The sequence below is a fragment of the Peromyscus eremicus genome, chromosome 23 (assembly GCF_949786415.1).
Source record: "Peromyscus eremicus chromosome 23, PerEre_H2_v1, whole genome shotgun sequence".
Classification (NCBI taxonomy): Eukaryota; Metazoa; Chordata; class Mammalia; order Rodentia; family Cricetidae; genus Peromyscus; species Peromyscus eremicus.
In genome coordinates, this window is record NC_081438.1 from 12,003,765 (window position 1) to 12,020,557 (window position 16,793).

At 52.2% G+C, this 16,793-nt stretch overlaps 1 protein-coding gene across 1 annotated transcript in view; it reads right to left on the reverse strand.

Moving 5' to 3' along the window:
* Nucleotides 1–5,705: 5,705 nt before the first annotated feature.
* Cux2 (cut like homeobox 2) overlaps nt 5,706–16,793 on the reverse strand; it is a 92,089-nt gene continuing 81,001 nt past the window's right edge. The window contains exons 20-23 of the mRNA XM_059249763.1: nt 15,710–15,979; nt 13,556–13,744; nt 12,285–12,558; nt 5,706–8,276 (exon numbers count right to left, since the gene is read on the reverse strand). Coding sequence (XP_059105746.1) covers nt 7,490–8,276; nt 12,285–12,558; nt 13,556–13,744; nt 15,710–15,979 — 1,520 coding nt within the window. The 3' untranslated portion in view covers nt 5,706–7,489. The remainder of the gene's footprint in view (nt 8,277–12,284; nt 12,559–13,555; nt 13,745–15,709; nt 15,980–16,793) is intronic.

Sequence of the window (16,793 nt, forward strand, 5' to 3'; positions counted from 1 at the left end):
CCAGGCAGTCCCGTCACCTCCTAGGGAGGACACTGGCCTCATCTTGTGAGGTGGGAAATGGAAGATCAGAGAGGTTGCCAAGGCCACACGGCTGGAGTGTCAACTGGAGTGTCAGCCTCTGACCCTGTGGCTGGTGGTGCCCTTAGGAGGTGCATGGAGGACCACAGGGCATTTAAAAAAAAAAAAAAAAAGATGGGCAGATGATTGACATGTGGGTGGGCCCAACCACCCGAGGGTTGGGAGGATGGTAAATGGGAAAGGGTACACACCTGTCCCAGCAATCAAGGCTGGAGATCAGCCTGGACTACATAGTGATACCCTGTCTCAACAACAAACCCTTCTTATTGGCCTGTTCCTGGTAGCTCAGGGGTTGACTGCAGAGAATCCTGGCACATGAAAATTGAAAGAGTCTGCAATTGATTAGTAATGTCTGCTATGTTTTTTCTTGTTTTGATTTTGGAGACAGGGTGTCTCTGTGTAGCCCTGGCTGTCTTGGCATTTGCGCTGTAGACCAGGCTGGCCTCGAACTCAGAGATCCACCTGCCTCTGCCTCCTGAGTGCTGGGATTGAGGCGTGCGCCACCACCGCCCTGTGGAAGATGGTTCTGACTGGAATACCCTGTCTACAGTCTTCTGTGTACCTGCCCCCAAGGCAGTGATGTCTACTGTGACTCCTGGGTCCCCACTTCTTCACTGGGCTCAAGGGGGCTTTACAGAAGGGAAGAGGCAGGCCCAGCGTGGCCCAACGTGGTGGTTGAGGCCCAGGGTCTTCCAAGCGTAGACTCAGGATGTGCCACAGCATCTCCCTCGGCAGCCTGGAAAAATTAAGTACCTTCAGGAACATTTAGCTTTGGAGTGAACTAAGCAACCTGAATAACTCATGTTCAAATTCACACAATAGAACATCAAGGCCACTGGGCCATGGTGGTGCACATCATTAATCCCAGCACTCGAGAGGCAGAGGCAGGGAGATCTCTGAGTTTGAGGCCAGCCTGGTCTATAGAGCGAGTTCTAGGACAGCCAGGGCTACACAGAGAAACCCTGTCTTGAGACTCCTCCACCCTCTGCCCCCTCCCCCCGAAAAAAATCAAGGTCAGGGCACCATGTGCTCCTGGGTGTAGCATACGCTGAGTCCTCCCATTCCCCTTGGGGCCATAGCTGACTGTGGGGACTGAGTCAGGGCACTGGTGACTACCTGCACAGGATTGGGGTAGTGGGGGGAGGAGGGGGGTTGCTCCATGAGGCAGGGTCACAGGTATGCCCTTACCAAAACACTCCTTCGAGTGACAGGTGACCTTGGGAGCAGTTAGTCAGTGCTGCCATGTGCAGGGACAGATCTAGAGGTACTGTGTGGGGTCAGGAATGCTCTAAGAAGCCACCAGCGATGGAGGAACACTCAGGCCAGAGGTTACGGTTACGCAGCATCCACCCACCCCAAGTGATTAATTCACTTGGATCAGCCATGTTGCTGCCATCTGACTGCCAGAGAATGACCCCTGACCCATTTTCGGCCAGTGAGATGTGAGCGGGGGGGGGGGGGGGCACCCAGTGTCCATCAGAAAAAAAGTGACCAAGGTCGATGGTGGAAATGTGCAGGGATGGACCCCAGTGCATGGACAGTTCCTCAGAGAGTTAAAGACAGAAAGGATGACACAGTCACCTGGGAGGGGCCCGGTGTGCATATGTGTTCCCAGAAGCACTAATTTACCACAGCCACATGCAGGCGAACCTTGGATCCATTGGGATGGTGGGCATGCGTACCTGTGGGCCTTGTGGTCTCAGCGGATGAGGATGGCTGTGATGTAGAGATTTAGGGTAGTGAGGAGAGGGGCAGCCTCACTGGGCTGCTGGCTGAGTGCGTCCAGAGCCTTGGCTGGTAACATCACTGGCATCCACACCCTGCCTGGGCATAGCCACACAGGCAGAGAGGACAGTATTTCTGGAACCCTGAGGAAAATCAGTCCGGGGGGCCGGTTTTGTCTCCTTTTTGGTGTTGGGGATGGAACTTTGAGGCAGGGGGCTGCCAGCCTCAGACTCTCGCCTCAAGGCTGCGGGAGAGAAGCATTCAGGACTGAGAGCCACCGAAGGTGGGCAGCGTCATACAGTACCTCTAGTCAGTGAGTTCAAGCACTGGTCTCCAGTCACAGCCATTTCACAGATGAGGAAAAGGAGTCCTAAGTGATCGATGAGGGAGAAACCAGCACAGGCTTGGCTGCCTGGCTCTAAGGCTGGCCTGTGGGTGCCTCAGGGTAGGGTCATAGGCTAGCTCCCCGGTGGGCCACCTTGGACAAGGTCACTTCTGTCCCGCCCCACTGCTCTTGGGTCTTGGGGTGGCTTCTGCATCTGGGTGCTGTGAAGGCCCGGTTTCTATAGCAACTAACCCCACCAAGGCTATACAGAGCTGAGCTTTAGAAAGATGGGCAGTGGTGGTGCACATCTTTAATCCCAGCACTCGGGAGGCAGAGGCAGGCAGATCTCTGTGAGTTCGAGGCCAGCCTGGTCTACAGAGCGAGTTCCAGGACAGTCGAGGCAACACAGAGAAACCCTGTCTCAAAAAAAACAAAACAAACAAAACAAAACCAACAAAAAGATGGACCCAGATGGGGTGGGATGGGGGAAGTGAGGAGAATACAATCGTTCATTCAGGTGGGGGTGGGGGTGAGTCAGGGCAGGCAGAGGGACCCACCTCACTAAAGGTGCAAATCAAAATGCAACACCCGCTGCCTCATGCTTGCCAGAGCTCCCCAGTAAGTACCCTCCGGAGAAGCATGCTTCCCATCATGCCCCGTGGTGCTTCTCAAACGGGCCTGTCTCCTTCCCATGCTCCCCTTCCCCACGGTGCAGCCTCCTTTGGCCTCCTCCTGGTGGGTTCTTGGCCCCACAGTACCCTCTGCTGCGCTCGCTTCCCTCTGGACCCCTTTCCGTCTCCTGTCACGGTTCATTGTGTCAAGGTGTCCTCTTCTCCATGAAGAACTCCTGGACCCCATGCCTGATGCACTTCCCTCCTGCTTCCTCTACCAAGGCACGGAACATGCAGTAGTCACTAAATAAACACTAGCTAGACGAACGTATGTCAAATCACCCCCCCCCCCATTCAGCTCACTTCTCTCTTCTGCACCCGTCCAAACCTGCTTCCTCCAGGAAGGCCTCCAGGTTTTCCCAGTCCATCCTGATCCCTCTCCCTCTCCCAGATCAGAATTCCACAGCTTGGTGTTTTCCTTCAAGTTTCTACTTCAGGGCAAAGGACAGCTGACGTGATGTCAACACCAAAGCTGATGATCCCCAAAGGAACCCTTGTCCCCAGAGCTGACAAGGAACTGGCTACTGTAGGGTCTCAAGTGACATCCCAGGCCTGCACTCCCTGCAGGGGTCCCAGAATGTGGATTTTTGATTAGGTTTTTGTTTTGTTTTGAATTTTCAAGAAAAGTCTTGCCATGTTGTCCAGAGTGTTCTTGAATGGCTAGACTCAGGAATCCCCCTGCCTCAGCTTCTTGAGTAGCTAGGATAACAGGAATATATCACCTTGTCCCATCAGTCTCTAAGAGTGGTGACCTGGGACCAGAATGGTTAGTTCCCAATTATCCAAAATTTACAGGTGCCAGGTAAGGAAATGGATAGCCATCCCCACTTTAAAGGAAATGGATAGCCATCCCACTTTACAGCCCGGGAAACTAAGGCATGGAGAGCTTTAGGCATTCTCTCAAGTACACAAAGCTCTCAGAAGTGGGGCTGGTACGGAAACCAGGCAGTCTGGCTCCCTGACTCAGAGACGCCTGGGCCAGCCTGCCAGGTCACCCTTCATGGGACAGCTTCCCCACCCCCACCCTGTGTTGCCTGGGAGCCGGCCTTCGGGATTCAGGCAAGTTCTCCCAGCCATGGTGGGGAGAGTGAGTCACCAAGTCCTCCCCCAAGAGGATGTGTGGAAACCAGGGGTTATAGAAAGGTTTACCGGTGAACCATCTGAGCTACTCCATGTGGCTCTGGTTCATGGGTGAATGATGGTTGAGGCATGAGACAAGACAACCCCACCCCCATCCCCATCTCCTGCTTCAGATGACAGTCACATGGTTGTCGAGCTCCTGGTTCAGACACTGGAGAGCTGTACCCAGCTCCACACAATTCCAAACCGCCACCCCAGAATGCACCATGAGTTACTGCTGCAACACCCCACTTTACAGATGTGGAAACTGAGGCCTGCATGACACAGCTGGGAAGGGGCAGTGCTGTGCCTGTCTGGGGAAGGCCCTTTTAGCACAGACCTATTCCCCACTCCATTTATAGACCGGCTGAGGGTCCTGGCTTGTGGGCACAGGTATAAAAGCAAGGCTCAATCTTGACCCCTAGTCCCAGGCCCCAGAGTCCAACCACCCAGCCTCGAGGCCACAATGGGGCTTCCAACCTCGGGCTGTCTTCAGAGCAGCTGGGATCCTGCACTCAGTCACCAACCAGATGCTACAGTCCTCATTCAGGCCATGGGCAAGGAAGGCCAATCCTCAGCTGGCTGTTGTCACCACAGATGGTGGCCCAGTACAGCCAGAGTTTAGAGTTTTCAGAAGTTGTCACTGAAGTGCTTATGGGACACACCCCCATATTTGACTGCTGGTACTCAGTTAAAAAAACAGTATTTCTGGGCATGGTGGTGTATGCCTATAATCCCAGCACTCAGGAGGGAAGATCAGGTGTTCAAAGTCACCCTTCTCTACAGCGTGAGTCTGAGGGCATCCTGGGTCACATGAGAGTCTCTCAAAACCAAATCATGTAGCCAATGGTGGTGGTGTACGCCTTTAATCCCAGCACTCAGGAGGCAGAGGCAGGCAGATCTCTTGAGTTCCAGGCCAGCCAGGGCTATACAGCGAGACACTGTCTTGATAAATATATAAACAAACAAGCAATCAAAAAAAGCCTAATTTTTAAATATATGATTTTGAGCTGGTGAGGGAGCTCAGGAGGTAAAGACACTCGCCATGCAAGCCTCACAGCCAAGTTCAATTCCCTGGAACTCACAGAGACAATCAACTCTGGCAAGTTGCTCTTTCATCTCCACACACGTATCCACACTCACATACCGCACAAACCCTAATAGTAATAAAGAAATTAATCCTAACACTCAGAAGGCAGAGGCAGGCATATCTCTATAAGTTCCAGGCCAGCCTGGGCTACATAGCGAGGCCTTGTCTTAAAAAACAAAATAAAACAAACACACCACCACCAAAACCCTGCAAACAAAAATTTAAAAAAACAAAAACAAAAACAAAAAAACCTCATTTTGTATGACACCTCTGAGGACCGACTCAACCCATCTTGCACCCCAGCTCCAGAACAAATGGGGACACCCAGGATTATTATACAATTCTGTATTTAGGGACGTGTTTACAGAATGTGTCCCTTTTGTAAAATTTTAGACAAAGTTCATCATCATCAATCTCTCATAGAAACAGTTTGTGGGTATGTCTGGTTGTTTCAAACCGTTGTAGGATGTGATCTGGTTGGATCTGTTGCAGATCCGTGGCCTTCTGCACAACCAGGATTCTGTGTTCAAAGGTCAACACCAAATCCCGTCACACTAAAAGCCACAGTGAATTCTGCTGAGTCGCCCCGACGTGTGGCGTGGATCACCTCAACAGGTAGTTTCAGGGATGAGAAGTGGCAGGGTCTCCCTGGGGGTGGGGGTGTGTAGCAACAGAGGTGGCAGAGGCTGGACCGAGACAGGCTTCGTTTGTCCCAGAATGGATTCCTCTGAATACTCATCATGGTTTCCTAGTGTCAAAATATAAAAATACCCTCCTCTGGATAAAAACGTATATAGTGGAAAACTTCTCAATGCATAGCCAGGGTTATGTGTGGAAAAAGAGGTTTTTCCGGGGCCTGTTAGATGTCATCTGTCTGCAGCCTGGCTGGGCACATGAGAGTTAGAAATTCCAGAACATTATTATTATTTTTTTCCTTTCTGGTGGCCAACTTTAGGCTCACATGATTTCAGGATAGTCACTGCATCGGAAGAGCCGTTAGTCCCTCGAGCACTGAATGGCGACAGAGATGCCCACACATTTATCACGGCCAGTTCAGCTTCCACAGTGTGGAAAAAAAAAAAAAGACAGGAATAAAAGCAGGAGAGACTCAACAGCCAATCTGATACGGAGGCCGTCGCATCCAATGGGACCTTTCTCCCTGGAAATCCCGATCAGGTTGGAGGAAGGCTGTTTCAGAGTTGGAGGAGTCACATTTTTTTTGATCCCAAGCAGGTCTTGCGTAGGAAAATAGACCAAGAGGCGGGGGGGATATGGTGGCCGTGTCGTAGTGACTCTGGCCTTACCGAGTTCCACAGACTCCTGGACACTTTCCAGAGATGCACCGATGTTAACTTCAGAAGATGGTGGGAAACAGAGTTTGAGGTATCTGACTGGATGGATCTAGTTTTCGGAGCTGGTTGCTAAGCTTTGGGGGGCTACGGTGAAGCAACGCTTTCTCTTCTAGAAATAAGGAAGGAAGGTGGAAGCCACAGGGTTTTCTGGAATGGAGTGGCCTTGCTCAGACCTTAGGAGAAACCTTCCAAGTACGGCCACGATTCAGGATGAGAGCCAGGGTCACTCTGACATGAGTGACCCTCTTTGAGTACCTCCCCCACACCCCAGTTTTCCAAAGGTTCCGGAAACACTTTGTCTGTCCACAGGAGGTTTCTAACTCGGGCTTGGAGGCCTTTGTGAAACACACTACATTCGCTAAGGGCAACATTTCCACCAGCGACAGGATCTCTTGCGACCTGGAGGCTGCAGACAGGCCGCTGGCATGGTCCCACCCTCAGCAGCATGGAGGTTTTCATTTAGAGTCTTTTGGACTTTCTCTTTGCAATATGGGTTCTGGAAGGGCGGCAGCAGCATTGTGCTGTGTCTCACAGACAGGCGTGGGGGGAAAGAAACACCAAAACCCGCAGTCCAAGGGTTTTTTCTGAATTTGGTCCGTCTTAAGAGTGCTTTGCGATGGCTTTGAACAGTTGTCTTAATCTCATCTCATGGCAAAAAAAAAAAATTTACACAGTGTCTGTGTCTGCTCCACAGCAGCAGTGACAGCATCTGATTTTATAACTCTCTTTAATATCAAAACAGCATCGGCTGGGGATAAATTCCAAAGGATCCTTTATTAAAATAGCTGAAAGAGGTCTATAAATATTTCTTTATTTTTCTAAAAGAGTTTGGAGTTTTTGGGTGAGAATGTGGTGCCGTTTTGGTCCTGCCTCCCGCGGGGGAGGGGACAAGGGCAGGATCCCAGTGCCTCCTACCAGCAGGGCTGTGAAAAAGAAAGAGGCGGTGGCATCTGCTCACGCACAACTTCAGGTAACTAGTGTTACAACAATAAACGTAAACGGCTTAACATTGCTGTCCACATTTACATGGCTGAGTTCTTACCTCTCTGGCCCCACCCCATCTGGGAGAGGAAAGGGGGGGGAAGGAGAGAGTAGGTGACCACTGGGGTACACCCCTCACCGCCCCAGTTCAGAATTCCCACTCCAGGGCCTCTTCCCGGTTGGCAGCCCTCTCCAGCCGGTAGATTATGCTATTCAAGTTGGCCATTTTCTCATGCCGCCGCTGTAAGTTGGGGTTCACCTTGGTGCTGGGGTGCAAGGCTGCAGCTGTGTCAGCAGTGGGGCTGGCACTCGGCACTTTGGCAGGTGGGACGCCGGGTAGGGACGGGGAGATGGGGGCTGAGGAGGAGGGGATGGGTGACACGCATGTCATGAGGTCTGGTGAAGAGATGGCAGAGGGTGAGTTCGGTGGCCCCTCCAGGCTGCAGCATGAGGATTCCGAGGTGGACTTGAAACCCAGAGGGTCTGAGTGAACCTGTTCCCCAACCTCCTTTTCTTCGGGGGTGTGCGATGAAGGGCAGCCGGGGTTGGGCGTGTCTGAAAGGAAGGGCCCGGGGGCCAGCTCTGGGAGTCCAATGTTCTCCAGAGTGGGGGTCTGCTCCTCTTTGGGGCTGCCTTCCCCTCTGTCTGGATCCCCTACATCCAGGGGCTGGCTGTCCTCATCCACCTCTGTATCCTCCTCCTGCTTAATCCTCACCAGAGCCCTGTCTGGGGCAGCTCGGGGTGCAGGACTCTCAGATTCCTGCAGCTCCAGGCTCTTCATTGGGGGCTTTTGGTCCTCAGCCTCTGAGTCAGGGCTCTGCGGGGTGGGGTCTATGTGGGTGTGGCCTGGTGGCAGGACACCGGGACCCGCACTTGGGTCAAAGTCTGGGTCATCCTGTGTTCCTTCCACCAGCATCTCACGACGCATCCTGGACCTGTGGCAGAGACAAGGGGTGAGTGCTGCTGACCCCAGACTCGGTCCACAAGAGGAGTGTCCCTATTCTACCATCACCCTGGGCAACACCCATGTCTACAGCTGTCATTTCCAGTCCTGTTTCTTTTTGTTGTTGTTTTCAAGACAAGGTTTCTCTGTGTAGTTTTGGTGCCTGTCCTGGATCTCGCTCTGTAGACCAGGCTGGCCTCGAACTCACAGAGATCCGCCTGCCTCTGCCTCCCGAGTGCTGGGATCAAAGGCGTGCGCCACCACCGCCCGGCCAGTCCTGCTCTTTAACAGCACCCATTGTTCCTTCTTCCCAGAGCTCACTGCAGACCGCCACACTGTGTAACTCAGCAGCTGGTCAGGGAGGTGCCCGCCTCCCTCCCTCCAGTACCTGGGACAGACTAGGTACTCAGCAAACACTACGTCGTTAACGTTTCCTTCTGCTGCTGTAACTGAGACTTCTGTGTGTACGTGAGAGAGTGTGGGAGGAGGCCAGAAGTCCATACTGGGTGATGTGAGATTGGTTTTTATTGTCAAATTGATACAACCTAGAATGAACCTGGGAAGAAGCAACCTCGTCTGAAGGACTGCCTCAATCAGACTGTCTCCCATGCCCTGTCCGTGCGAGATTGACTTGACTGTTAATTGATATAAGGGGGCCCAGCCCACTGTGGGCAGCACATCCCTAGGCAGGAGGGTCTGCGCTGTAAAATTAAAAAAAAACCTAGGGCTGGAGAGATGGCTCAGAGGTTAAGAGCACTGACTGTTCTTCCAGAGGTCCTGAGTTCAATTCCCAGCAACCACATGGTGGCTCACAACCATCTGTAATGAGATCTGGCACCCTCTTCTGTATACACTGTATACATAATAAATAAATAAATCTTAAAAAACAAACAAACAAACAAACAAACAAAAAACCTAGCTAAGCATGTGCTAGGGAGCAACCAGGTCAGTAGGTCAATAAGCAGCTCCTCCCATGGGTTCTGCCTCAGTTCCTGCCTTGACCTCCCTCAATGATGGACCATGACCTGATGTATAAGTCAAATGACCTTTCCTCCCCAAGATGCTTTTTGTCAGTGTTTTATCACAGCCATAGGAAAGTAAGACTAGAGAGGTGCCTCCATCAGTACTCATACATCTTATTTCCTCTTCAATGTGCTGGGGGCCGTGGAGGGCAGAGGTCTGTCTGGTTCTTCCTCAATCACTCTTCACCTTGGCTTTTGAGACACTCTCTCAGGGAAGCTGGTACTAACACACTGGCTGGACTGATTGGCCAGTAAGCCTAGGGGCTTCCCGTCTCTGCCTCCCCAGCTTTGGGGTCACAGATGTATGTGTCTCTTCTTTTTAAACTTTAAGTTACATTTGTTTATCCAGTGTGTGTGTGCACACACACCATAGTGTATGTATGTGTGTCTGTGTCTGAAGTCAGGGGACACCTTGTGGGACGTGGCAATCTCCTTTAGCCTCGTGGGTCCTGGGGATCAAGCTCGCGTTGTCAAACTTGTCAGGAGGTATCAGTGCCCTCTGAGCCAGCTTACTGGCCGAACGTATGGCTTTAAAAAAAATGTGAGCGTTGGGGATCACAACCAAGTCTTCATGATTGTGTGGGCACTGGTCAGAGTTGCCTGGCCCCCAACTTCTTTCTTGTAGTGCATATGGGACCCAGGGCCCTACTTATGGCAAGCCTGGTTTTCTTTCTTCTTTCTTTTTTTCTTTTTTGAGACAGGGTCTCATTATGCAGCCCTGGCTGGTTTGAAACTCACTACGTAGACCAGCCTGGCCTTGAACTCAGAGATCGCTACTATTCATCTTTCAAATATCACCTCTTTGTTCAAGTTTTCTGGAGGCAAGATTCTCTCTTCCCTAAGCCCTTACTCCTTCTCTTCTGCCATATTAATCAGGCTAAGGTGAAATTAATTGGCTCATGATGTATATATGCTTATCAGGCTCTGGGAGGGTGGCTTTGAACCCCTGATCTCCAGAGTCCAGCTCACTGTGTGTATGTTTTTGAATGAACGCGATGGATAATGATAGAATGCTCAGCTCCTATGGGAAATGAGAAGCAGAGATGATGTCCCCATTGCCACTCAGGAGGGGACAAGAGAAAGCTGTTAGGACTCATGTCTCTTTTGGAAGTTGCTTACAATGCTCTTCCTGTTTACTTAGGTAATATTATATCCTCCTGGGGTATATTTGATGTAGTTGAAGACTAGATAGTTATAATTATGGTTTTTCTTGGTTATGATAAAAGATAAGGTAGATATGAAACTTTAGACTCACAAATATAGGATAAGTAGAATATTTTCTTTGAATTTGCCAAATATAAATAGACTAGATATTGTAACTGTAATTCTTGCTATATGTATTTGTTATATGTAATTTTACTATGTTAAAGTTAAACCCTTTCTGATTAGACAGAAAGGAGAGGTGCTGTGGGATGTTCTGTATGCTGTGAATGTGTTGCTCCGATTGGTTGATAAATAAAAAGCTGATTGGTCAGTAGCCAGGTAGGAAGTATAGGTGGGATAAGCAGACAAGGAGAATTCTGAGAAAAGGAAGGCTGAGTCAGGAGACGCCAGCCCACCGTCCAGGGAGCAGCATGTAATGATACACAGGTAAAGCCACGGAAAATGTGGCCACATATAGATCCACAGAAATGGACTGAGTTTAAATGTAAGAGCTAGTCAGTGGTAGGCCTGAGCTGATGGCAGAGCAGTTTTAATTAAAAAAAAAAAAAAAAAAGGACTCATGTCTCCTGTTGCTCTACAGTCTGCATTGGGTACAAAGCTCTACTGTACAGGTTGTTTACTCCGGAAGTGGCTCCATCTGACTGATTTGGCACTGGGGCAGGGCAGGAGTGACATGTCATCTTATAGAATCATCATGAGACTCTGAGAGGTTAGTGACGTGCCGAAGGCCACACAGCTAAGGTGTGTATGATGTCTACATGCAGGCTGGGGAGAGGGGCGTGTGCATCCCACACGTTCCCCTTCTTCCTTCTTGGGGATCTTGGGACAGCTCTCTGCCCCAGAATGGATAGACTCTCTTCCACAGTGCCACATGGACACTGCTGACATTTCTTGCTCAGAGAGTGGGTAGGGCCTCAGAGATGATCCTTACAATCTCTACCAAGCTTCCTTCAGGGGGTCCTCTAGGACAGCCTCGGGAAGCCCTGTGGCCTCGCCAAAGCCACAGCACTTGGGACCTCTGAGACCCGTCCTGGAGAATGGAAAGGCCTAAGAAAGGAGCCATGCGGGCTGGCAAGATGGCTCAGGAGTTAAGAGCAGTGGCTGCTCTTCCACAGGACCTGGGTTCAATTCCCAGCACCCACATGGCAGTTCACAACTGTCTGTAACTCCAGTTCCAGGGGATCTGACACCTTCATACATACATGCAAAACACCAATGCACATAAATTAAGAATGAATAAATCTTAAAAAAAAAAGAAAGAAAGAAAGAAAGGAGCCATGCTTAGAGGAACCGCCATGCCAGAGGCTCCAGTAGGGCAGGTGTTCCTTCAGTCTCACGGGAAGGAGAGCCCACGAGACCCTAGCTAGCTCCAGCTGGAGACGCCTCAGATCTTGGCCTGATCTGTTCCTTCCTAGAGGCCATTGCACAGAGTAGGAGATGACAGAGTCACCCTGTCAGTGATGGCTGTGCCAGGCCTTTCCATAAACGTCAGCACTGATGAGGGGTGGGGGAGTGGGTGTGCGGGGGAGGTGGGAGGATGCACCATGGTCCTTGCTTACAGCTTACAACATGGGGCTCAGGGTCCCTCTGCTGGAGGTGACAGAGTTAGTGCATCCAGGAATCTAGAAACAGCTTTGTGATCCAGCTGCAGCCCCATAGGCCCGAACCACCCTCAGGTGTCCCCATGAGCCTCCGGGGCCTTCCTTATGACCCTCTGTGTCCCCTGTGGCCTACTGGGTCCCTCTGTGTCCCTGTGTCCCCACGGCCCCCTCTCTCTGCCACTTGGAGACCCTATGTCGCCCCCCCCCCCATACCTGTAGTTGTGGAACCAGTTGATGACAGTGTTGGTCTTGAGGTTGAGCTGGAGTGACAGCAGCTCTATGGTCTGCTGGGAGGGATAGGGCTCCAGCTGGTAGGCCTTCCGCAGCGCCTCCTTCTCGGCGGGCGCCAGCACCACGCGTGGCTTCTTGGCCTGCATGAGGCTCAGCTCCTGGGGCTGCTGGCAGGGGCTAGGGCACTCCGAGGGCACAGCGGGCGACTCGCTGTCCGAGCCTGTGCCGATGAGTCCGTAGCGGCGCTTCAGATAGGCTGGGGGGAGAGGGGGCAGGCTGGTGGGCCGTCGGCACCGCACTTGGCCCCAGTGGTAGGACTTACTTGCCACTTGCTTGCTTGCCACTTGGCAGGGGTGGTAGGACTCCAGGGACAGTGGCCAGCCAGCCCAGCAGAGTCTTCTGTGCCCCCATTCCCATCCCCTGTTCCTGCTCCCCTGGCTCCGCTGAGATGCTGGCCTATCTCCTGCTCTACGGCTCTCGTGAGGCCAGCTGAGGTTAGCGGGGGTTCCTGGAGCACAGCCACTCCAGAGGCTGTAAGGGGGTGCTTGCGGTCAGAGGGCATCCAAACCGGGGAGCTCTGTGGCCAGCAAGACTATTAGAAGTCTGGCCACTAAGTTTCAGAACAGTTTGCTGTGTTGAGGGGCCACTTGGAATAAACCCTCTTACTGTAAGATGCATGGTGCCACATCACAGCAGCAAAATGTGAACCAAAGCTCTGCTGTGGTTTGGATCTACAAGGTTCTCCAGAGGCTGTTGTGGCATATTCCTTTACACTGTGTGAAGATATGTCGCTGTGATTGGTTTAATAAGAAAGCTAAATGGTCAATAGCTAGGCAGGATTTTCGGGGCAGAGAGAACGCTGGGAAGAAGGTGGGTAGCAGCCAGATGCAGAGCAAGCAGGATGGGCAACACGGAGACGCAGTAATAAAGCTACAAGGCGGGCCGGGCGGTGGTGGCACACGCCTTTAATCCCAGCACTCGGGAGGCTCAGCCAGGCGGATCTCTGTGAGTTCGAGGCCAGCCTGGTTTACAGAGCGAGCTCCAGGAAAGGAGCAAAGCTACACAGAGACACCCTGTCTCGAAAAACCAAAAAAAAAAAAAAAGACTGTGCGCCACTTCTGGATGTGTGGACGGCACGAGAGCCGCCACATGTGACTTTGGTGGGGGATGTGAGTATCTGGGTTGCTGCAAAACGGGGGTCTTCAGAGCGTGGTTGGGACCTGGTTACCCGGCCACCCCAGCCTGGCTCTCACCTTTCTTCTCCAGCTTCTTCACGTCCCGCAGTTTCTCCACGTTGTGGGGGTCGCTCAGCCACAGCTGCATGCGTACAAAAGGCTCCCGGCCCTTCAAGCTCAGCTTGTGCCAGGGCTTGGGCCTCGACAGCAGGTCGGACACGGAGCCCTGTGTCAGCCCCAGGATGCTCTCACCAAACAACCGCTGCCCTGGGGACAGGGCAGAGGGCAACTGTCACCCCAGGCCAGGCACAGAGACCCACTCCCAGCAGGGTCAGAGGAGGAGCAGGCCAGGGAGGGTGGCCCAGGACTCCTTCCGCACAAGAGACTGGGGAGGGTCAGCACGGGACAGTTAACAACGTAAAATGACTTTTCTGTCAGTACAGTTCTTCATTCCCAGGGGATCACCCGCCATACTGCCAGCAGACACCCTGTACTGTACACACGCTTGTAGCCCTCCCCCCAGGATACCCTAGCGGATTCTATCCAAATTTCCAATGCGTCTGACCCCAGATCCATTAATTCTATCCCCCGGGATCAGCCTGGAGAAACGCCTGCCCAGGGGCATCAGGGCTATAGACTGTTTTTGGTGGGGAGGGTGCCGGGGTCAAACCACAGGCCCCATGCATGTCGGGCACGCTCCATGCTACGCCTGTTCCTGCCACTCCTGTCCCTCTTTAGATTTTGCATGTTCTGAGAAGAATCTTGCTTCGTAGCTGAGGCTAGCCTCAAACTTGCGATCCTCTTGCCCCAGGCTCTTAAGTACCGATTACAGGGATGCAGGACACACCTGGCTCCCACTTTCATGTGGAGGTCCCAGGTCAACCTTAGGTGTCCTCCTCAACGGCTTTCTAAGCATCAGTTTTTGGAGACAGCATCTCTGACCGGACCTAGAGCTCACCATTTTCTGGCTGGCCAGGGATCTCTCTCTGCCCCAACTCTGAGTTACAGATGTGTACCACCATGCCCAGCCAGGTTCTTGTTTGTTTTTATTGTTATTTATGTGTCTGGATGTTTTGCCTGCATGCATAGTACACCACTGCATGCCTGGTACCCTCGTAAGTCAGACGAGGGTATTGGATTCCTGGAACTAGAGTTACAGATGGTTGTGAGCTACACATGTGGGTGCTAGGAATTGAACCCAGGTCCTCTGGAAGAGCAACCAGTATCCTTAACCACTGGACCATCTTTCCAGCCCCTATGCCTGGTTTTTAACATAGCCAGGGATTGGAACTCAGGCCTTTCATCAGCTGAACATCTGCTTAGCCTTCCTTTCACCTTATTTCTTTTTTTGTTTTTTTGTTTTTTTTTGTTTTTCAGGACAGAGTTTCTCTGTATAACAGTCCTGGAACTCACTCTGTAGACCAGGCTGGCCTCAAACTCACAGAGATCCACCTGCCTCTGCCTCCCGAGTGCTGGGATTAAAGGTGTGCGCCACCACCGATGGGCTAGCCTTTGTTATTGACCTTTAACTCTTGGGTTTTTTTTTTTTTTTTTTTTTTTTTTTTTTTTTTTTGAGAAAAGGTCTCACGCTGTAGCCCAGGCAGGCTTCGAACTTGGGGCAATCCTCCTGCCTCAGCCTCCTAAGTGCTAGGATTACTGAATGAGTACTGTGCCTCATTCGTGTTGGGTATTTGGGGACAACATTATCTTCCTCTCACAACAGAAACCATAGTGACAGTTGTTGGATTTGCATGTGTCCCTGGTGGGGGACAGAGCTGGCATGCATCTGTGATTCAGAGGAAGGTGTCACCCTGATCCCTGATCCCATGGATAGGCATCATCATTGCTTCAGTGAATGGATTTCTTTTTTTCTTTTCTTTTTTTTTTGAGACATGACTGTCCTGTAACTCACTCTGTAACCCAGGCTGAACTCACAGAGATCCGCCTGCCTCTGCCTCCCACGCGCTGGGATTAAAGGCCTGCGCCACCACGGGGCGGCTTCTTAAGGCCTGCTGCAGGGCGGTTTTGAGAGCCAAGCTGTATCACCTCCCTTTCATTCCTCAGCAGGAATCCTGGTCAGAGTCATGGGCCTCACATGGGGTCCTGCACGCTCAGGGCTGGATGGAACCTCCAGGCTGGCCCCGGGGTCACTGGAAAGTCCCAGTGGCACTTTGCTCAAAGCCTGGAAAAACTGGTCTAGGGTTTCAGGCAGTGCCGGGCCTCACCACGTACCTAGGTTGTTGTCTGTGAGGACCTCCTTGACCCTCTTGGTGATGGAGTATGTGTCCAGCTCTGGGGACATGGCCACCATCTCCTGGATGCCCCCTGCAGCCTGGCTGCCTGAGTAGGGCTTCCCGCCCAGGGAGGAGCTGGCCCGCCCCTCAGGCTGCTGGTTCTCTTTGCTGCTTTCCAGCGACAGGCCCAGGGGCTCCTGGGAAGTCTTTTCAGGCTCCGTAGGGCTCGGGGGAGGTGACGGTGAGGACCTCGGCTCAGTGGGACTGGCTGTAGGCAAGAGACACGGGGGTGGTCACTGCCACTGGGCGTGGCCGGACAAGATGGCCTGTCAGAGCTGAGACTGGAACCAAGGCATCTTGAGGCCCCCACAGTGCATCCCAGGAAGGGACTATCCAGGGGTCCTCGTGGTAGGTAGCTTTTCCTTTTTCTGTGGTTCTGGGAGTTGAACCAGGGCCTCTACCAATGAACAGTTAACAGTTCGACTCTTTTTAAAAATTTCATTTTGAGAGATGGGCCTCCATAGATTGCAAAAACTGGTCTCGAACTCACAATCCCCCTGCCTCTGCCCCAGAGTGATGCTTGCTTCTCTGCAGCCTCTCTTGCCTATCAGACTCTGCCAACTGTTAGTCTGCCATTTGCTTTGACTGTCTGTCTGTCTACAGCCTGCCTGTCTACCACCAGCCCGTCCCTGTTTTATAGCTACAAATTGGCAGGGGAGCTCTAGTCTTCTGGCTAAGGTGAAATTGTCACCTGGGACCCGGGACTCTGTCACCTAACACTGTCCTCTGGTTTGTAACCCTGCTGGCAGGCCTGATTATCTCAGTGACTCAAGGTATTGGCTTCGCTGGATCCCCACCTTGCAGGTGAGGTTATCAAGTCTAGGCTCTGGTCCTGGGCTGGGATCATTGTCTCTTTATGGTCGCAGGGGCAGGTGGGCCATCCTGCCTGCTGTCACATGTCCTGCCACCCCCAGGACCCCAGCAGCCCTGCCTACTGGCCCTGTGACTCCAGGCAAACTCTCTCTGAGCCTCCATTTTTCTTCCCCTGCTCAGTTCAGGCTCCACCCTGCCCATGACCTCAT